Source organism: Pinus tabuliformis, chromosome Q, assembly GCF_031772625.1.
Source record: "Pinus tabuliformis cultivar Carrire ecotype Pingquan chromosome Q, CPIR1, whole genome shotgun sequence".
In the NCBI taxonomy this organism is placed as follows: Eukaryota; Viridiplantae; Streptophyta; class Pinopsida; order Pinales; family Pinaceae; genus Pinus; species Pinus tabuliformis.
This window is the reverse complement of record NC_142296.1, coordinates 951864670-951887066: the sequence shown is the minus strand read 5'-3', so window position 1 is coordinate 951887066 and position 22397 is coordinate 951864670. Positions and strand designations below refer to the sequence as shown.

The window sequence follows — 22397 nt, the reverse complement described above, 5'->3', positions numbered from 1 at the left end:
AAAGTCAAGTCTCCTCCTATGCAAAGGGTCAAGAGAATACCTCCAAGCAAAGTCAAGTCTCCTCCTATGCAAAGGCACCATCAAAGAAGCTCCTTCAAGCATGTTACACCACAAAAGAAAACTTCCGAAGTTGGCATAACAAGTCGGCCTACAAACAGTTAACATGTTGGCCTAAAAGGAGGGACAGTCCTCTATAAATAGAGGCTGTCCACTCCATTAGAACGCCAATCAAGAGCTCTGAAATCCGAGAAGAGAAGAGGCTAAGAAAAGAATGAAGAAGAGGTCTTCTAGGGCAGCGAAGGAAAGAGTAAGAAGCCGAGGTGGAAGGGACTGTTTTTCTAGGGTTAACACAGCCACGTGTGCGAGAAAGGAAGGGTCTGCCTGCGGTCATAACAGCAGAAACCCACAGTGACATATCTCTCTATTTTGAGCTAGCAAACAAGGCCTATAAGGCCTCCCAATCAAGCGAAGAGGAAGGGCACTCAAGCGAGGAAGAAAAGAGGCCACAACAAGTAAACCACCACACGTACAAGAATTTAGGGCTGCAGGACAGTCATATCAAGTCTGCACCGACACCTTGAAGAAGGAGCTCATTTGGTCAAGAAGAAGGTAGGAATCATCACAAGAAAAAGGACTCATCAAAAGGTATCTCTTTTAGAGTAAGTGCAACAAGGTCTATCAACAGTTGAAAGAAGAACAAAGTGCCGGAAGAAGGAAGACGAAGTGCCACACACTTTATGCCGTCAAGATTATGTTGATTTGGAGCAGGTGTACCGCGGATTGTCAATCTGTTCTAGCACCTGATGTGGACAGGATCTGGGTTCTGCCACAAACTGTAACAAAGTGTTTTGGTCCTGCCAAATCATCTACTACCTCCACAGATCTGTTCTCTTCCCATGTTTTTTGTTTCCCAGTTCCAGTCTCAGCAGAACTATTGAACTCGATAGACTGTTGTTCTGTCTCTTTTCCCATGTTTGACAAGCCCGTTAAGATTGTGTCACCCCCATATTGCTTCATCAATTGATCCACCCCAACTGTATTCTCTTTGGGCATGCCAACTAGCACATTTTGATGACCATTATCTGAATCTGTATGACAGGGAGTCTCTGGTGCAGCTACATCCCTAGTAGCAGAAAGATGAGAATTTGAAAGGAAATATGAAGAAACTTCTTGACATGAAACAAATTGCAGCCCATCAGGACATATGTATTTATGACATTCAATGATGAACAACCCATATTTCTTTCGAACACCCAGTAAAAGCTTCCAGCCTTTAGGGAATCCTTTGCCAAAGTCTTCAGCGTCTACAATCTTTCGCTTCATCATTTTAGATGCCCACTCCCCACCTATATTTTTGAAAAACTCCTGCAACTCAACTTCTGTAGTTAGTCATGTGAATTTCCTTTTCAACTGAGGGACAAATGGCTATTTAGCAACAGATGGAAACATAGTGCTATTGGTTACATTGTCCATATGAAGCCCACTATCTTCTGCTTTATCATCATTACAAGTGGCATTTTCTTCCATATTTCCAGGTGCTTTATTGTCATTATGACTCGTGAGCAAGGCAAGCAGTGTTCTCTGTATTACTTCCTGCTACTTTCAGAAACATTTGCTCCTAGGACGCCTCAATGCCATTCATAAACGACTTATGCCTAACAACTTCTTTTGTTCTAATCTTCTTTTTAGCTCCGTCTTTCCCACCGCTGTCTATGCCAATGTTATTTATAGTCATTGTGCCATCAATATCTGTTATTCTTGATGTTAAATTGGCTTCATCTTCATTCTATAATGTGCAATCTTTAACAATCGACTGAAAACAATTACTTCCTATTGGACTTGTATTTTTGTGATCAGTATACAAGTCTTCTACATTGCAAATTCTATTAAGAGGAAGAACATTTAGCACTGAAGAGCTCTTACAGACATTATTTCCATTGTTTAAGCTCCTGAATTAACTCCAAAATCTGCTGGGCTTCTTGTTGTTCGCTCATTAAATATATTCCAATGCCTTGAGACTGCAAGAAGACCAACTCCTCACCAAGAAAGACTTCAGCTTCCTCCCTCTTTTGAGATGACTGTAATCTTGAATATGTTTGCTTACAACTTCCACCACTCCCCTGAAAGATGGATGGATCAATCTTCGGCACAACCACATCATCAACCCTGAACTCATCTGAATTTTGTGCTGCTAAATTGATTTCATCTTGAGAGAAATCATGCATATAGATAAATGGAATTCTGCAGAGCTCCAAAAACATTTCCATTTGTCCACTGCCACAAACGTCTTTCAAATCATATATGTCAGCAAAGAAATTATCAGCATACCACAATGATGTGCATAAATGTTAAAATTGGCAACTAGGGCCAAAATCCATGTGGGTCTACTTATTTATGGCAGCTGATATTTTTCTTGGATTACTCTTGTTGAGAGGAGTAGGATTGATCTAAAGATAATCTGATTCCGACATGTATTCATGGAGATATAAATATATTTGTGTTATGTGACAATTTGTCAAGGTCAGTCAGCAACCAAATTGCCCCCACCTGTCCTCAACGTTTTACTATAAATAGAGGTGGCCTTCAAGTCATTTTCACACACACTCTTGTGATCTCTCTTCATTTCTGTTTTGGGTTTTGATGAAGGAGAGATCTAGAGGGAGTGCCCTTGGCTCTATGCTGCCCTAATGGAGAAGCTCTAATGCTGCCCTAGCATTCATGAAAGAAAGACCTCAACGCAGTCATGGAGGAGTCTTACAAGCAGCCATGAAAGAAGTCTAATACGCTAGCCTAATGATGCCCTAATCCGCAATAAAGGGAAGTCTAATACACAGTCTCTTAACGCTGCCATGGAGAGCCCTAATTACAGTCAATGAAGCCAGCCCTATAGACGCAGTCATGGAGGATGAAAGAAAGACACCTATGCTGTTCTAAAGGAGGCTCCTACGCAGTCCTAGGAGAGGTCTTCTATCCGCAATCTTTAAAGAGACTAGGCCGCAGTTTAAGGAGGGTTTTTATGTGCCCTAACCGCAGTCAGTACAAGCCCTAGCCACAGTCATAGAGTTGGCTCTCAAACGCTGTCTAATTCCGCAGAGAAAGGAGGTTTCAAATGCAGCTTGTACACAGTCCTTGAGGGTCCTTAATACGCTGTTCAAAGGAAGCCTTAATACGCTGTTAAGAGAAGCTCCAATACGCTGTTAAGTGCAGCACTTATCCGCACAAGAGCCAGGACATCTAGCCGCTGTCAAGTAAGCTTAAACGCTGTCCAGAAGTGACCTCTCCACAGCTTGTAAGGTTCTGTCTCATAGCTAGAAGAAGGCCCTATCATTACAGTCATCAGGGAGAGGCCTCAAGATGTTGTTAAGGAGCCCTAAATGCAGCCAGAATCGCTGTAGGTGACAGCGTAGTATCAAGGTCATGAATAGCCATGAATTCATGATTTGACTAGGCCTGTTGGAAGATTCTATAAGCTACAACTGGCTGCTTTTCTAGGCTGCAAGCCAAAGCAAGCAGCTAAGGCTGTTCCATGGGGGTATTGCAGTATGCATTGAGTGTGGGTGGCAGCGTGGATTAGGAGGGACTCTCCTAGGTGGTCTGCAGCCCTTGAAGGGCTTAGTTATCTAACAGCTATGCAGCATGATGGATGCAGCATGATGAGATGCAGCATGATGGATGACTTGAAGGGCTTAGTTATCTAACAGCTATGCAGCATGATGGATGCAGCATGATGAGATGTAGCATGATGGGTGCAACATGATGAGATGCATGGTGATGGATGATGATGAGATGCAGCATGGTGATGGAATCACCTTGGAAGAATGTTTGCCTTCACCCGAGTTCAGAACTGCAGTCCATGTCCTCAGATCTGCAACCTCTTTATGTCATCTTCATGGTGAAGATCTCTGCTCTTATTTTGACAAGTCAAAGTGTTGACTTCTGATGTATATGTACTATCTCTCTCTGCTGAACTATTGAAGAATATAAGAAGAATTGATCAAGGGTTTCCCCACATTGGGGTTTGTCCCTAGCTGGTGCCACATCTTGTGTCCTCTTGTCTTGGCTTGTTTTCTGCAATTTATGTTTATGTTCTATCTGCGCTTTACTATCATGCTGATGTGATTGCTAATTTGAATATTATCATTGGGATAATATGAAAAATTGAAATCAATTGTGCTATAAGCATAGAACATACCTAAAATTAACATGGTATCAACATTGAGGTGAAGACAAAAGCCCAAGCAAGAGTGAAAGAGCAATCATCGAAGACAGTTGGACAAGGTCAAAAGGCTCAATGGGTTCCTCATCCCACTTCAAATTCACCAAGGGTGAAGTCGAAGCAAAGAAGATTATCAGAGTGGCGCAATGGAAGCATCTGGTGGCCTACCTAAAGGTCACTTGAAACTTCAATGGGAAGTTCGGATCTAAGGATGGAAGGAAAGGTAGATGCCTTGCGTGCAATAAGTTTGGCCATTATGCGAGGAAGTGTTCGAATAGAAGGGACACATCACTTGATGATGATAACAATCATTCAAGGGGCATCTTCAATGATCAAAGGATTGACAGGTACAATGGCAAAGGAATAAGAGGAATGCAGGTCATCAAGGAAATGACTGACTCTTCATGGAAAGCAAGGAACTCCTGGTATGAAGAATCAAATGTTGTTCCTAAGTATTATCGTATGTCGGCCCTCTCCATCGGACTTGTTGGGAAAATTGATAGTGGTCCCTCAAGGCACTTCACTAGATTCAAGGAAGCACTCTCTAATATAACAGAGAAGTAAACAATCTTGGAGATTATCCTTGGAATTGATGCTACCTATCTCGGAAAGGATGTAGGGAATGCTACCCTTCAATTGAATGAGGGTAGCACGATTCATTTACAAGTTCTTTATGTACCTGATCTCAAGAAGAACCTGGTGTCCATTTCGACAATGGAAGTCAAAGGTTTCAAGGTGGCATTCATCGATGGAAAGGTACATGTTTGGAAAAAGAATTTTAAAAGATGCTTTTAATCATGGGTTCAGGGTTGGCAATTTGTATCAAAGTTGCAGGAAGTCCAATGGAGACCATGTCGTGTGTCACCTATTCTATGGCACCAGAGGTTTGCCCATCTTCATTGTGGGGCCCTACCCGATGTAAGACAAATGGTGACACACTGACAGGATGCTTGAATTCAAAGAAGAGCATGAAGGTACACGTCTGGGATGTACCAAAGGAAATCTTACAAGGGGACTACTCCCCTCTTGTTATAACAAGACCAAAGATGTGGGTCAACCCGAGGGGGTTGAGATTCATGTCCAGGAATCTCATGTATGCACGTTGAATAAAGCTCTCTATGGCTTGAAGCAAGCACCCCGTGCTTGGTAAGAGAGGATTGATAACTATCTGATGAAGCTGAGATTCACTAGGAGTGACGCTGATCCAAACCATTGCTTTAAGGTTGTGGATGATAGACTTCTCATGCTGGTACCTTATGAGGATGACCTCTTTCTGACAGGTGCAGACCCTCTCATTTACAAAAGTACGACGGAGTTGGATTCCAGATTTGGAATGGTGAACTACAAGACCGTGACTACCTCGATGAAGCCTAACTTTAAGAAGTTATGCGGTAGTGATGCCAGACCTGATTTGGAAAATGCCTCTGAGTTTCATAAACTCATACTAGCATTGATGTTCTTGGTGAACTCTCATCCGGATATGTGTTTTGCAGTTAGCATGTTGAGCTCATATATGGTTGAGCCTCAATGGATTGGTGCCAAGAATAATTTGAGATATCTTCAGGGCACAATCTCTCATGGATTGAGATACACTGCCGGAAATGTGAAGTTGCATGATCATTATGATGTTGATTAGGCAGGAAGTGTGGAGGTTCGCAAGAGCACTTATGGGTGTTGGTTCTCTTTGGGTTCTGCTTCGATATCCTGGATGAGCAGGAAGCAAAAGTCGGTTGTTTTGGGCACCGATGAGGCCAGATACATAGCTGTGAGTATGGCCTCTTGTGAAGTTGTCTGGTTGTGGAAGGTCTTCTGTGAGCTTCTTGGACACATGCTAGATACCATCGTGATATTCTGTGACAAACAGAGGGGGATTCTATTGTTGAAGAATCCCATGTTCTATGATCACTCTGAGCATTTAGACATTAGGTAACACTTTATTTGGGATATGGTGCAATGGGGAGCAAGAAGGCTCCATCACTCTGGCACTGATGTGCAGGTCACCAATATTTAGATGAAGCCCCTGGGAAAGGTCAAATTCTTGACTTTCCGATAACGACTAGGAGTCGTGGAGAGACTCTCTCCTAAACGCCTTGTATGATATGGACATTGAGCTCTAGGAGCTCCGAGGGGCTTGGGGTACTTCTTGGAGCGATGAGCAACCATAGGGTGAGTGGTTTAGCCTTCCCCTAGTGGTTTGCTATGTAGGCAGGATGAGTGGTTCATCCTTCTCCTGCCGAGACACAATCATAGGGTTAGTGGTTCAGCCTTCCCCTGGGATACCCTTGGCGACATGTAGGCAGGATGAGTGGTTCATCCTTCTCCTGCTGAGACATCCTACCCATGCAGTCTGGGACTCATGGGAAGTACCTCTCATCTGGTCAATGAGTAGGGAAATGTGGATAGGGACCATAGTAGTATCGATGGACGCATCGTGTTACTACCGTACTCGCAATGCTAGGATGATATTGATTTGGGATCAATTGGAGCTGACTTCGGGTCAGTAAGAGTGATATAACTCACTCTCTTTTGGAACTGATTTTGGATCAGTAAGAGTGGTATGATACACTCTATTTGGAACTGATCTTTGATCAGTAAGAGTGGTATGACACACTCTCTTTATTGGAACTGACTTCGGGTCAGTAAGAGTGGTATGAGACACTCTCTTTATATGGGAATGACTTCGGGTTAGTAGAGAACGATATGATACATTCTCGATCACTTCTTCTTCTTCATAGTTCAACAGAGCAGAGCAGTGCATGACATTGCCTTGATGACATAGATAGTACGGACTGGCAGATGAATTAGCAGATGGAGTTCTCCCTAGTTGAGAGGAAGTATTAAAATAGGAAACAAGGGCCAAACTCCACGTGGGTCTACTTATTTATGGCAGCTGATATTTTTCTTGGATTCCTCTCGTCGAGAGGTGTAGGATTGATCTAAAGATCATTCGATTTCAACATGTATTCATGGAGATATGAATTTATTTGTGCTATGTGACATTTCATCAAGGTTGGCCAACAACCAAATGTCCCCACCTGTCCTCAACGTTTCACTATAAATAGAGGTGGTCTTCAAGTCATTTACACACACACTCTTGTGATCTCTCTTCATTTCTGTTTTGGGTTTTGATGAAGGAGAGATCTAGAGGGAGTGCTCTTGGCCTTATGCGCCCTAATGGAGAAGCTCCGACGCTATCGTAGCATTCATGAAAGAAAGACCTCAATGCAGTCATGGAGGAGTCTTACAAGCAGCCATGAAAGAAGTCTAATATGCTAGCCTAATGATGCCCTAATCTGCAATAAAGGGAAACCTAATACACAATCCCTTAACGCTGCCATGGAGAGCCCTACTTTCAGTCAGTGAAGCCAACCGTATAGATGCAGTCATGGAGGATGAAAGAAAGACACCTATGCTGTTCTAGAGGAGGCTCCTACGCAGTCCTAGGAGAGGTCTTCTAGCCACAATCTTTAAAGAGACTAGGTCGTCGTTTAAGGAGGGTTTTTATGTGCCCTAACCGCAGTCAGTACAAGCCCTAACCACAATCATAGAGTTGGCTTTCAATCGATGTCTAATTCCGCATAGAAAGAAGGTTTCAAATGCAGCTTGTACTCAGTCCTTGAGGGTCCTTAATATGCTGTTCAAAGGAAGCCTTAATACGCTATTAAGTGTAGCACTTATCCGCACAAGAGCCAGGACATCTAAACGCTGTCCAAAAGTGACCTCTCCATAGCTTGTAAGGTTCTGTCTCATAGCTAGAAGAAGGCCCTGTCATTACATTCATCAGGGAGAGGCCTCAAGATGTTGTTAAGGAGCCCTAAATGAGCCACAATCGCTGAAGGTGACAACATAGTACTAAGGTCATGAATAGCCATGAATTCATTATTTGACTTGGCCTGTTGGAAGATTCTCTGAGCTACAACTAGTTGCTTTGCTAGGCTGCAAGCCATTGCAAGCAGCTAATGATGTTCCATGGGAGTATTGCAGTATGCATTGAGTGTGGGTGGCAGTGTGGATTAGGAGGGACTCTCGTAGGTGGTCTGCAGCCCTTGAAGGGCTTAGTTATCTAACAGCTATGCAACATGATGGATGCAGTATGATGAGATGAAACATGATGCATGCAACATGATGAGATGCAACATGGTGATGGATGCAACATGATGGATGCAGCATGGTGATGGAGTTACCTTGGAAGAATGTTTGCCTTCACCCGAGTTCAGAACTGTAGTCCATGTCCTCAGATCTGCAACCTCTTTATGTCATCTTCATGGTAAAGATCTCTGCTCTTATTTTGGCAAGTCAAAGTGTTGACTTCTGATTTATATGTACTATCTCTCTCCGCTGAACTATTGGAGAATATAAGAAGAATTGATCAAGGGTTTCCCTACATTGGGGTTTGCCCCTGGCTGACGCGACATCTTGTGTCCTCTTGTCTTGGCTTGTTTTCTGCAATTTATGTTTATGTTCTATTTACACTTTACTATCATGCTTATGTGATTGCTAATCTGAATATTGTCATTGGGATAATATGAAAATTTGAAATAAATTGCACTAAGCATAGAACATACCTAAAATTAATAATAAACATCCAAGAAATTATAATTGGTTTATAATATTGGAATTACAGAGATTATTCACTGGGTTGGAAGAACACCAAGTCGACGAGTCCATCGATTATAAGAGCCTTGAATTTTTCATATCACTATGCAAATAACTTGAAAATTATATAGTTCTTGCCGATATTGAAAATCTTATATGCCAAATTTTCTTTGATCTCCAACTTAGGTCAGCCGACAATCATCATGGAGACACGTGATGGCTCAATAATTTCCAATACATCCTTGTGTTCTGCCAAGCATCGTGTCAAATCTTTAAATCTTCTCAGCGATTTCTTTTGAAGGTGCAAGTCAATTGCATTATTTTGAACATTATATCGTCAATGATTTTCAAGCCTTAAAGTCAACGATAGAGACCTTCCCTATTGTATGATTGCTCCATGTTAAAATTTGGGTACTAGAGGACAAGTGGTTCTCGAAGGCTTTGATCTTTGGCCTAGGGAAAAGTGTCCAAATTTATTTTTTACTTTTCTCCCAAACTGACTTTATAAGTGGTAAAGTCAATTTAATTTAAAAGTGACTTTATAAGTGGTAAAGTTACATTCTAATTTAAAAGTGACTTTATAAGTGGTAAAGTTACATTCTAATTTAAAGGTGACTTTATTAAAGTCAATGAAGAATTAGAAAGTGAAAAAGTGACTATGGAAATAAAAGGCTAAGTGGGTCTTTATTTAAGTGGGTGAGTTAAAAAATAGAAAGTGAGAATTAAATGCACATTTATTCTCATCCCTAGATCTAAATGAATCTCAACCATTAGATCTTTGGGTAACTCAAAAGGTCATTTAGAGAATAAAAGAAGAGAAGAGAAAAAGATCATTCATTCTTTCATGAGCATTTGAGAGAAAGAGAAGAGAGAGCAAGGAGAAAATTTCTTAGGAGTGAGGAAGTGGAGGAGAGTAGCAAGAAGACATTTCAGGAAATTTGGGTAGTAACATTTATTGGCACGCATCCCAAGGCAAAACCGTACAACAGGAAGAATGCACAGAAATAAAGAAAAGGGACGACAACAAGGGTATGAATTTTGAGGCAGATTTGGCCATGATTTTCAAGGCAGCCGTACTGCTGAAATCCTTACGGTCCATACAATTCGTACAATAGGTTCCGGGCACATTTTTCGAGGCAATCTGTACAACATTTAATGCTGTTTTATTGTTGGATTTTTTTTTGTTTTGGCTGTTTGCTAATTGGCACGATTTTTGAGGTGGAGTTCAAGCACAAAAATCGAGATAAGTTGTAATTTATGGTTGCTGGAATTTTTACTGTGTATTTTAGTTTCTCTGTAAAAGCATTTTCAGAAATATCGAAGAGCTGTCAAACTGTTTTTCCCCAAGAGTTGTAGGGGGTTTTTCCAGGGTCATATTGACCAAAAATCACTGTGTTATTTTCTGTGTGTGACCGTGATAATTTTGCTGTGTTTTCAGAAAATATTGTCATTTCCAGATTTTAGATTTCTTATCATGCTTGGATTTAAAACTAAATGAATGGAGTGACAAGGAAAACTGATAACCGGAGTTTGTGGTTGCTGGAATTTTTACTGTGTATTTCAGTTTCTTTGTAAAAACTTTTTCAGAAATAAAGAAGAGCTCTCAAATTAGTTTTCCCCAAGAGTTGTAGGGGGGTTTTCCAGGGTCACATTGACCAAAAATCACTGTGTTATTTTCTATGTGTGGTTGTCATAATTTTGATGTGTTTTTATTTCTGCAATTTCAGCAGTTGTGAAATCTCTAAATTTGTGTTTTCAGAAAATATTGTCATTTCCAGAGTTCAGAAGTTTTATCATGTTTGGATTTAAAACTAAATGCATGGAGTGATAAGGAAAACTAATACCCGGAGTGGGGGTTGAAATCTTCTTCATGGTATTAGAGCTTGGTTCGCTGAAAAATGCAGTTTTCAGCAAAATGAAAATTACAGCACTCTGATTTTTACATAGAAAACAGAAACCTTTACCATAGATTTGAAAATTTCAGTTTGGTAGGACAATGAAACATGTCTTTGGGTTTGAGAGTTGAAGACATGTTGGATGAGAAAAACAACTACAGTGCATGGAAGGAGAGAATCCAGAGCATCTTTTAGGAAACATAAGTCTGGGTCATTATGGTAAATACCACACAGAACGTAGTAGTAGTACTTGTTGACCTTGTACAGTGGGCAGAGTTTAACAAAAAGAATGCTAAGGCAAAAAGATTGATTCTGGAAGGAATTAGAGATCATGTCATTCCTCATGTGAGAGGAAAGACTTATGCACATGAGATGTGGACAATCTTCACTAGTCTTTACCAGAGCTCAAATAAAAACAGAAAAATGGTCCTAAAGGAGAAACTGAAGGCCATTGAAATGGCTAAGACTGACAATGCTACAACATATCTCACAAAGATTATTACAATGAGAGATGAATTGGCAGCTGTAGGTGAGATCATTGCATCCACTGAGTTGGTGAGGATTGTTTTGAATGGTCTTCCCAAGACTTGGGAGAATTTTGTGGATGACATTGTTGCACGGGAAAACCTTCCCGATTGGGAGAGGTTGTGGATGATTGCATTAAGAATGAGATCAGAAAGAACCATCTTGGGGCAGCCAACCAGGTGGAGGAGGATGACAATGTGGCATTGTTAGCAAGAAGCAAGAAGGGCAGAGCAAAGAAGCAAGCTTCCAACAGTGGAGGCAAAGACAAAGGTAAAGGCAAGCAACAGAACAAGGAGAAGGACTATTCCCAAGTCAAATGTTGGAATTGTCAAAAGTTGGGACACTATGCTGTTGTGTGTCCAGAGAAGAAGAAGGGAGAGACGAACCCATGGTAACTTCTGCAAAGATAGAGAGCTTCTTAGAGAGCTTTGATCGAGAGTTTGGGTTCATAGCTTGTGAGGCCACTAGTGCAGAATCACCTACCATACAAGTTCTGAGGGAGTGTGCGCTCCCGACTACTAGCAAAGCATCTTCTAGCATTTGGTATGTTGACAGTGGCACTTCCCTCCACATGACAGGATTCAGAGAGTACTTCTCAAAGCTTTCAGAGGATGATGCTGAAATGGAGGTAGTACTTGGTGATGATAGCATTATTAGAGCAGTTGGTGTGGGGACATTGACATTTGATAGGGGACCCAAACCTCTCTCGAATGTGTCAGATGTTCTATATGTGCCTAGAATGAAGAAGAACCTGAGATCTGTCTCAGCACTTAAGGACAAATCATATGATGTGTTGTTCAGGAGAGGGTAGGTGCTTATATATCTTAGGGGAACTCCAGCGTCTTCAGCTAGAGTGATTGGTGCGCCATGCCAAGGTGTACAAGTTCTCATTCCAGCCCCTGATGACATTGAGTAGCAGCACCCGAGACAGGACCGACAACAGATCTAGCAGTTCAGAGTTGTGTAAGATTTGGCACCGAAGGATGGGGCACATGTGTCATGGGGCCTTGAGTACATTGCGGGAGATCACCACTGGTGTGCCAGATTTCAGTTATGATCACCTTGATGTATGTAGAGGATGTGCTATGGGGAATTTTGCCAGATCCCTTATGGGGAAGTATGAGGAAGAGTACTTTCGAGTGCTATTTTGGGTTGGGTTTGGCAATTGTGTCGTGGATCAGCTGGAAACAACAGTCAATTGCATTGAGCTCAGCTGAGGCAGAGTATATGGCTGCTAGTTTGGCTAGTTGTGAGGCCATATGGCTTCGCAAGATGTTGTTTGGTTTATTTGGTCAGGCATTGAGACCTTCAGTAATTTACTGTGATAATTAGAGTTGCATAAAACTCACGGAGAATCCAATTTTTAATGACAGGTCAAAGCATATTGTGATCAAGTATCACTTCATTAGCGACTATGTCTAAAAGGACACTGTCAAGCTTGAGTACATTTCCACAAATGAGCAGGTAGCGGACATTTTCACTAAAGCCTTATGTCTACTTCAGAGACAAGATGGGAGTGGTAAGGAACACTTTCCTCGGTAAGAGGGAGTGTTAAAATTTGGGTACCAGAGGACAAGTGGTTCCCTAAGGCTTTAATATTCGGCCAAGGGAAAAGTGTCCAAATTTATTTGTACTTTTCTTCTAAAGTGATTTTATAAGTGGTAAAGTCAATTTAATTTAAAAGTGACTTTATAAGTTGTAAAGTTACATTCTAATTTAAAGGTGACTTTATTAAAGTCAATGAAGAATTAGAAAGTGAAAAGTGACTATGGAAATAAAAGGCTAAGTGGGTGAGTTAAAAAATAGAAAGTGAGAATTAAATGCACATTTATTCTCATCCCTAGATCTAAATGAATCTCAACCATTAGATCTTAGGGTAACCCAAAAGGTCATTTAGAGAGTAAAAGGAGAAGAGAAGAGAAAAAGACAATTCATTCTTTCATGAGCATTTGAGAGAAAGAGAAGAGAGCAAGGAGAAAATTTTTGGGCAGTGAGGAAGTGAAGGAGAGCAACAAGAAGACATTTCAACAAATTTGGACACAAGAAGACATTTCAGCAAATTTGGACAGAAACATTTATTGGCACGCATCCCAAGGCAAAACCGTACAACAGGAAAAAGGCACAAAAATTGAGGAAGAGGGACAGCAACAAGGGCACAAATTTCGAGGCATATTTGGGCACAATTTTTGAGGCAGCTGTATTGATGAAATCTGCACCTATGTAACACATTTTGATTTGATGACTTAATGAGAAAACTACAATTGTTAGTGTCTTTGTCTTTCTATCTTGTCTTTCTCCTATTGGATCATTGATGAATTGAATATGTATTATGATTTATCATTTATGAATTTGGAATTTATGATTCATTGATCTATCATTTATGATTTATGTGACAGTGAAATGTATTTGAATTTTGTATGTGCTATGCATGCTATAATGTTACTAACTTACTTTGTAAACAGTAAAACTAACATCGAGATGAAGATCTATGTTTGAAATCAATGAATTTGTATAATTAATGAGAATTTGTGTAAGAAATATCTAAGTTATATATATATATATATATATATATACATTTTTATTAAGATAATATATAACGAATCCTATGTGTCCTGTTCTGGGGGGTCAACGTGTTCGAATCCGACATTGGAATCCCCGTATCCTACGAATCCCGAATCCCCGTGTCAGGTTACTTAGGTGTGTTTATATATAAAACAATATCCCACATTGATAAAGTAACTCATTACACTGGTGTGTGTATATATATATATATATATATATATGTTGCAGGAAACGTGGGTTCGAGGACGTTATTTTTTGAAACAGGGTGCGTGGGTTCGTCGGGGTATATTATAATTTATATATATAATACATAAATATTATATGTTATAAACTATAATATATATGAATTTGAATATTTTTCGACTTTAAACCAGAGAACTAAAATATTTATGATTTAAACTTTAATATTTAAACATACACATCATTGAACATTCAACATTCACAATGAAATTTCAAAATTTCTAGTTTGATATCAAGTGCAAATTGGAGTTTACATTTTAATAAGAATCATGATATATGTCCATTGTCATGCTACATTAAAATTTGCCTTAAGGCATCTCCAAACAAGAGCTAGGAAATTTTAAAATACTATAATAAAAATAGCTAATAGTGAATAATGGCTTCCTCAAGCCATGTCATCAACATCACTCAGATCTTCAGTTAGCATGCTCTCTAGGTAGGAATCACTCTCATTTTGAGGCTCCTGCTCATCCATAGCAACTGGAGGTAGCTCAATAAGGCCAACTGGTAGCATTATCTATGTATTGGTCCCATCTCTTGAAAGGACCCTCATTGTACCCAAGATCTTTTCGAGATATGAAACGAAGTGTGCTATGAATGTACACTAAGTTCTCGGCCTTCTTTGAGCCCAACCTATTTCTCTTTTCTGAATGGATATAGGCATAAATACTTCAATTACTCTTGCAAGATGAAAAACTAGCTCCCTGGAATATTAGGGGAAGTCCATTAAATTAATTAATAATTTAAAACTAAAAACTAAAATGAACCTCAAAGAACCCGATTTTGGGGTTTCGGGTACCCATTATCCGGGTTCTCTGTACCCGTCAAGACAAAAGAACCCAATTTTTTTAATGTAGAACTCGGTTCTTCATAGAAGAACCTGTACTGGAATCCGGTACTTGGGGATGAGAGCCCGGGGGCCGGGACGGGTTCGAGAACCCCGTGTTCGCGAACCCGTGCAACATATATATATATATATATCATCTCAATTTATCGACGTGTTGAGCACTTTTACAGCCCTTCATGGGTTCCTCCCTTAGTGTCTTAAATGGGCGCTGGCTTTGTGAACTCTGGTTGTTGATAATTGGTTAACTCGACTCGACTTGGAAACTGTGACTGAACCCAATATATTTGTTTTTTTTTTTAAAATAAAGAAAGCCCATATTTTAACAAAAAAACTTTTGACAAAAGGCCGAGAGTGTAGAAGAGTATTGAAACACTCAAAAGATAACAGTTTTTGCCAATTTTTCTTTTTAACAAAAAATATAAAAATTTTGTTATGTAATGTCATAGGCTCCAATAGAATTATTGTCCTTATTTTTAAGGCAGCAAACCATTTAGAGACTCAGCAGCATCCATTCAATATTCCATGAATTTGACTTGAAAGATCGCCATTATTTCAGCTGGCAAGAGTTGGCTACAACATCTTGGCTCCAACTGGGGACAACACTTTGCCTGCAAAGTGCTGAGAACTGTAAGTCAGTAGCCTTGTTGGGCATGGAGTAAGACTGAGAACTGAAACTGGTCCTAATCTGAAGTTTCGGAAAATTCAAATCTCCCTGAAACCTCTGTTTTCAAGACTTTTTGTTCTTCTTTCTGCCAACTAAAACAAAACCTCTGAAAACTGAAAACTGAAAACTAAATGCTCAGTTTCTGAGCTTATTTATGTACAAGTCCTAGCTGTAAACAAGGTTGATCTCAATCAGTTGTAATCCACTTTCCAATGATACCAGGCCAACATTTGGGTAGTAGACCTAATGCCTCTGTGCTTCTGAAATTCAGAATTTAAAACAACCATGCACCATAAGAAATTTTCAGAGAAAAGATTTAATACATACCCCAGAGTTGATACCTGCTGCTGACCAACAACATTGAGGGTTGCAGGGTCTTTGGATTGAAGAAATGGTTGAAGTGAAATAGAGAAGACAGAGTTTAAACTCAGGCAATTAAGAATCTGAATTCGAACTTCTGCAGAAAGAATAATGAAAGACTGAGAAAATGTGCATGAATTCTTGGATGTGGAGCGCTTCATCAAAGGTTTCAAGTTTAAAAAACATGAGTACCAATAAGTAAATTCATGAAAATTAAACTGAAACTACCAACTGCATCTTACACCGTTCCAAGAGAGGAAAAACATAAAATGAAATGATGAATACAAGAGAAGAATTATGTTTGCAATTACGCCCAAAGCTGGAATCAAAACTGCTTTATGTTCTTTGATTTCAGAGAGATTTCTTTGTTACAAGGGAGTCATGACTCCATGACTCCGAATCCCCACAAAATGTCATTTTCAAATTTTTATTTCCTCCCCGTAGTCCAACTGTCCCAGAATTAGTTACAGAACTACTTTTGAATTACAATGCCTTATGCCCTCTTTTTATTTAAAATAAGTTCTCGTAACTTAATCACACAGAATTTCAAGAGTTTTAATATTATATATATACATATGTAATATTAAAATCACGCTAATGCAATTACAAAATTTTATAATGCTCTTCAACATAGCACATTACTAAAGTTTAAATATGGAAAAATAATGGACATGGGGCACATGGTTGTTGTCATATAGGCGTCAACAAAAACTGTATGGTTTCATAAAATGCAAAACCACCTCCGGGAACACCCTTGGCAGTTTCTGGAAATATGGGAGGGTGCTGTCGTGACAAATGTTGATCGTTGATCTGCAGATAAGCGGTTTGGGGAAACCACTTCTCGGGGGCTCTCCTAAGCTTAGCTTCTGCACACTTTATGCCATCGAGATTATGTTGATTTGGAGCAGTGGACGGTGGATCGTCGATCTGTTCTAGCACCTGATGTGGAGAGGCTCTGGATTCTGCCACAGACTATAACAAAGTGTTTTGGTCCTGCCAAATCATCTACTGCCTCCAAAGATTTGTCCTCTTCCCATGTTTTATATTTCCCAGTCCCAGGCTCAGCAGAACTATTGAACTCGATAGACTGTTGTTCTGTATCTTTTCCCATGTTTGACAAGCTTGTTAAGATTGTGTCACCCCCATCTTGCTTCATTGATTGATCCACCCCGATTGTATTCTCTTTGTGCATGCCAGCTAGCACATTTTGATGATCATTATCTGAATTTGTGTGACGGAGTTTCTGGTGCAGCTACATCCCCTGTAGTACAAAAATGAGAATCTGAAAGGAAATATGCAAAAACTTCTCAACATGAAGCAAGTTGCAGCCGATCAAGACTTATGTATTTACGGCATTCAATGATGAACCACCCATATTTCTTATGAACACCCAATAAAAGTTTCCAACCTTTAGGGAATCCTTCACCAAAGTCTTCAGCGTCTACAATCTTTCGCTTCTTTATTTTAGATGCCCACTCACCACCTATATTATTGAAAAACTCCCACAACTCAACTTCTGTAGTTAGTGATGTGAATGTCCTTTTCAACTGAGGGACAAATGGCTCTTTAGCAACAGATGTCAATGCAGTTCTATTGGTTACATTGTCCACATGAACCCCACTATCTTCTGCTTTATCATCATTACAAGTGGCATTCTCTTCCATATTTCCAGGTGCTTTATTGTGAGCAAGGCAAGCAGTGTTCTCTGTATTAATTCCTGCTACTTTCAGAAACATTTGCTCCTTGGATGCCTCAACGAAATTTATAAACGTCTTATGCCTGTCACCTTTGTTCTTATATTCTTTTTACCTCTGTCTATCCCACCGTTGTCTATGCCAATGTTATTTATAGCCATTGTGTGATCAATATCTGGTATACTTGATGTTAAATTGGCGTCATCTTCATTCTGCAATGTGCAATCTTTAACAACCAACTGCAAACAATTACTTCCTATTGGACTTGTCTTTTTGTGATCAGTATACAAGTCTTCTACATTGCAAGTTCTATTAAGAGGAGGAACATTTAGCACTGAAGAACTCTTACAGACATTATCTCCATTGTTTAAAAGCTCCTGAATTAACTCCAAAATCCGCCGGGCCTCTTGTTGTTCACTCTCATTAAATATATTCCGACGCCTTGAGACTGCATGAAGACCAGCTCTACGCCGAGAAAGACTTTCAGCTTCCTCCCTCTTCTGAGATAACTGTAATCTTGAATATGTTTGCTTACGACTTCCACCACTCTCCTGAAAGATGGATGGATCAATCTTCGGCACAACCACATCATCAACCCTGAGCTCATCTGAATTTTGGGCTGCTAAATTGATTTCATCTTGAGAGAAATCATGCATATCTATCAATGGAATTCTGCAGAACTCCAAAAACATTTCCGATTTGTCCACTGCCACAGACGTCTTTCAAATCATATATGTCAGCAAAGAAATTATCTGTATAACACAATGATGTGCATAAACATCTAAGAAACTATAATTACTTTATAATATCGGAATTGTAGAGATTATTCACTGGGGTGGAATAACACCAAGTCAATGAGTCCATCGATTATAAGAGTGTTGAATTTTTCATATTAGTATGCAAATAACTTGAAAATTATATAGTTCTCGCTGACATTGAAAATCTCATATGCCAAATTCTCTTTGACCTCCAACTTAGGTCAACCAACAATCATCATAGCGACATGCGATGGCTCAATAATTTCCAATATATCCTTGTTTTCTGCCATGCATCGTGGGAAATCTTTAAATCTTCTCAGCGATTTCTTTTGAAGGTGCTAGCCGCTTGCATTATCCTGAACATATATCGTCGATGATTTTCGAGCATTAAAGTCAATGATAGAGACCTTCCCTGTTGTATGATTGCATTGGCCTACAACCTTTTATTAAAATAGAAAGACTATCCCATATATGTCAAGTGATGGGATAAATCTCCCTTTCTCTGTTGACATAGCGCCCTTGCTGAGATTGGTGTGGGGAGTATAACTAACACATGAACTCCAAAGAATACTGTGGATGAAATGATCTCACTAGCGAGCAATCAAGCACCGTTATATACATTTGTTTACGATCCAATGTCGGTTATTTACTCATAATATCGTTTTTGATTGATAGAATCATGTAAGACCTTGGGGAATGTTTGAAACTGCACCCATATAAATTAAGCCTCTCGATGATCGCAAATGATCTCTTTTCCGTGCTCTGATGTTATTTGTAAGATGCATATGTGCCATAAAGCAATATCACACATTGATAAAGTAGCTCATTACACTGAGCACTTTTACAGCCCTTCATGGGTTCCTCTCTTAGTGTCTTACATGGGCGCTGGCTTTGTGAACTCTGGTTGTTGATAATTGGTTAACTCGATGCTCAGCTTGTGATAATCCCGACTTAGAAATTGTGACTGAACCCAATATATTTGTTTTTTTTTTTAATAGAGAAAGCCCATATTTTAACGAAAAAACTTTTGACAAAGGGCCGAGAGTGTAGAAACGCTCAAAAAATAACAGTATTTGCCAATTTTTCTTTTTAAAAAAAATTATAAAAATTTCGTCATGTAATGTCATAGGCTCCAATAGAATTATTGTCCTTATTTTTAAGGCGGCAAAAAATTTAAAGACTCAACATCATTCATTCAATATTCCATGAATTTGACTTGAAAGATCATCATTATTTTGCCAGGCAGGAGTTGGCTACAACATAAGGCATGTCAAATCACTTAACATTTCAGTCTTGCTGTCCCATTAAATCAATGTATCAAAAAAGTGAAGAAGCTTACTCAAAGCACATGAATACCAGATCTGCAGTAAGATAATTTAGGACAGAAATGATATAACTCCTCATTATCACAAGTTGAAGATAAAGTGCAATACCTCAGCTTTGCCAAAACTGGTACATCAAGTCCTTATGCTTTATCCCAAGCGAGAACTTCTCCTGAGCCACCCAAACTCTAGGTAGGGCACCCATTTGCAAACCTTAACCAACAACAACAACAACAGGGCCTATCAAGGTATCTCACCAAGCTATAATAGCCTTTTCAAGAGCTCAAGAACAAGCTAGCATCACAACAATTGTCCAACCCTTAGATCCACACTTGCATGTCACAAGCTTTACTCGTTACTTACGTCACATAACCCAATGAACCTTAGAGTAAGTAACCGTTCTTCCAAGATCCTGTGACAGCTATCATCACACCAATTATGACATCTCTAACATAGAATACAGGGTATAACAAAGATATTCTCCTCCCTTTATATACGATTAGGTGAGGGAAGCCAACAATAATACAAGGACTAAGTCCAAATTAATCCCTAGGCTTAGTGAACGACAAAGCGTCTTGTGGAATGCTACTCTAATCTTGAATACCACATGACACAATAGGGTTTGTACAACCTGCAAGGTGGTGGGCTCTCCTAGTCCTAGGTATCCACATGTCAAAATATTTCCCTAAGAAAGATGGTGCATTTTCCAACAATTGCTTCTAAACCCAAGCGCTTTTCCTCAACAACTTCAATGCTTCGAGGGCCTTGTACCCAGTCTATAAGTGCATAACTGATAACACCCTCCTCTATGGTGGTGACTCCAAATGTCTCTAGTGCCCATCCTCCTCAACAAGTGCACTCTTGTAGAAGATGTCAAACCACCACATGTGTGCCCACTACCACATTAATAAGTGTGCCTTCCTAGCATTGATCTCAAGGAAAACTCACACTATAATATCCTGGATGCAAATTTCATGGAATATTGCTTCAGAAATTCATTCCATCAATTTTAATAAACAATTTATGTAGATTGGAACATAAAATTAACGACAAAAACTTGAAATATATTCTGCAACTGAAGAATGAACAGGATAAACATGCAGAAGAACTCACCCTTTCTTTATTAATACAAATAGTACATACAACAACTGGAAATCACTGAGAGGATGGCCTCCCACAAATATCTGCTACAACTATAGCCGACCTCCAAATAACTGGACTGATGAGTACAACCTGTGAATTCTAGATGAATTTACCAAGGGAAGAGATAGGTTCTTGCCCATTCTCACTAAATCACCCAAGGCTTTTCGTCTTGGGGCTACCAAGACAGAGAACTGAATTCTCCAATCCACACCAAAGACAATTACTCAAAACCAAGATGTCCCAAATGATCTCCTTCTCCTCCTTTTAAAGCCCAATAGATAGATCTCCACTCTTCTAGAAGTATTTTATTTTATTATTTTATTATTATTCTAGAAGCTCTTCCTTGACTTCATCTTAAGTGACTTTTTGTTAATTTTAGGTATGTTCTATGCTTAGAACAATTTATTTCAATTTTCACAGTTAGCTCAATATCTCTTCCAGATTAGCTCTAAAGCATAGAACATACCATTGTTATCTAAAATTAACAGATACGTGGTGCACTTGGCTACCTCCTGCATACCAGACAAGAGTTGAACATGATCACCTTTGATGACATATACTTGTATTATACTCAAAGTACTTGGATAGATCCACGGGTGGGTTACGCTCAAAGATGGCTCTTTATGGAGAGCACTTCATGGAACTGTGGGAAAAAACTTATTGTTCGACCTTTTTTACACATGCTATCATTGGATACATGCTCTTTGCATCTCCCTAGTCTAGGTTAAATTGGGTTCACATAGAATTTAGGTGGAGGTAGAGCTCCAAATCGATCATTCAGGAAGGACATGCCACCAGTGCCATCTTTAGGAGGTTGAAACTGTAGAGCTTTTCATTTTGTGCTGCCCCCTTTATTACAAGATCTGAGGATGGTTCATTGTTGTTTAGGGAGTGATTGGTCGTTTCTAGTTTCCTTCCGTATCCCAACTAGGAATGCCTGGCTCTATACATGAAAGAGGCCCTTAGACTCTGATCCCATATTCTCTGGCCACCACCTAGACCAGCCAGTGCCCGAATGATCACTTCTTCCCAATGCTCCCATTTTCTGGGGGTACCAAGAGATAGATTGTTAGTAGTGTGGCTCTTAATTGTGGATTTGTGCAGGTTTGGGGGATTATTCCTACATCTCAAAGACTCCAACAATGTTGCCATTCTGGATCCCATACGAGTCATCAAACAATGCCACCTAGGCATCTGCGGGGGTGAGTTCGTCCAGGAAACAACACAAGAGTCAATGCCGATTATATTTGGCTCCTCTTCCAGGAAATAAATATTCTATGCTAAGTTCCCTCCATTTGTCATGGATGTCAGGGGAGTGAGTGCTAGCAGATATTGATAGTCTTGCATTATTTGTATACCAGTTTCTGGTTCCATTTTTCCCCAATCTGTTCTCTGCTATGAGTGCTCAAATTTTAGTTTTTAGCTTAGAGCAGTAATTCTTTTTATTTTACTTTTTGTGTCTTGCTTTGTTTAGGAGCTTCTTTTCACATTCCTACTATGTATCTTCACTATTGTACTCTGCAGTCGCATTGACCGACTTTTATGGTCATTTGTTAGACATTAATAAAATTATCT

At 39.6% G+C, this 22397-nt stretch overlaps 2 protein-coding genes across 3 annotated transcripts in view; one reads left to right on the top strand and one right to left on the bottom strand.

Annotated features, from left to right (window-relative positions):
• The window catches only part of LOC149222641 (appr-1-p processing enzyme family protein), a 244138-nt gene that overhangs the window by 45251 nt on the left and 176490 nt on the right, over nucleotides 1-22397 (top strand). The gene's annotated exons all lie outside the window — the stretch shown is intronic.
• LOC149222643 (methyl-CpG-binding domain-containing protein 8-like) lies at nucleotides 17213-18291 on the bottom strand. The gene is made up of 2 exons (XM_089383676.1): nucleotides 17715-18291; nucleotides 17213-17610 (listed from the first exon to the last, which is right to left on the bottom strand). Exons 1-2 carry the CDS (start codon nucleotides 18289-18291, stop codon nucleotides 17213-17215), a joined length of 975 nt encoding a protein of 324 aa, XP_089239802.1.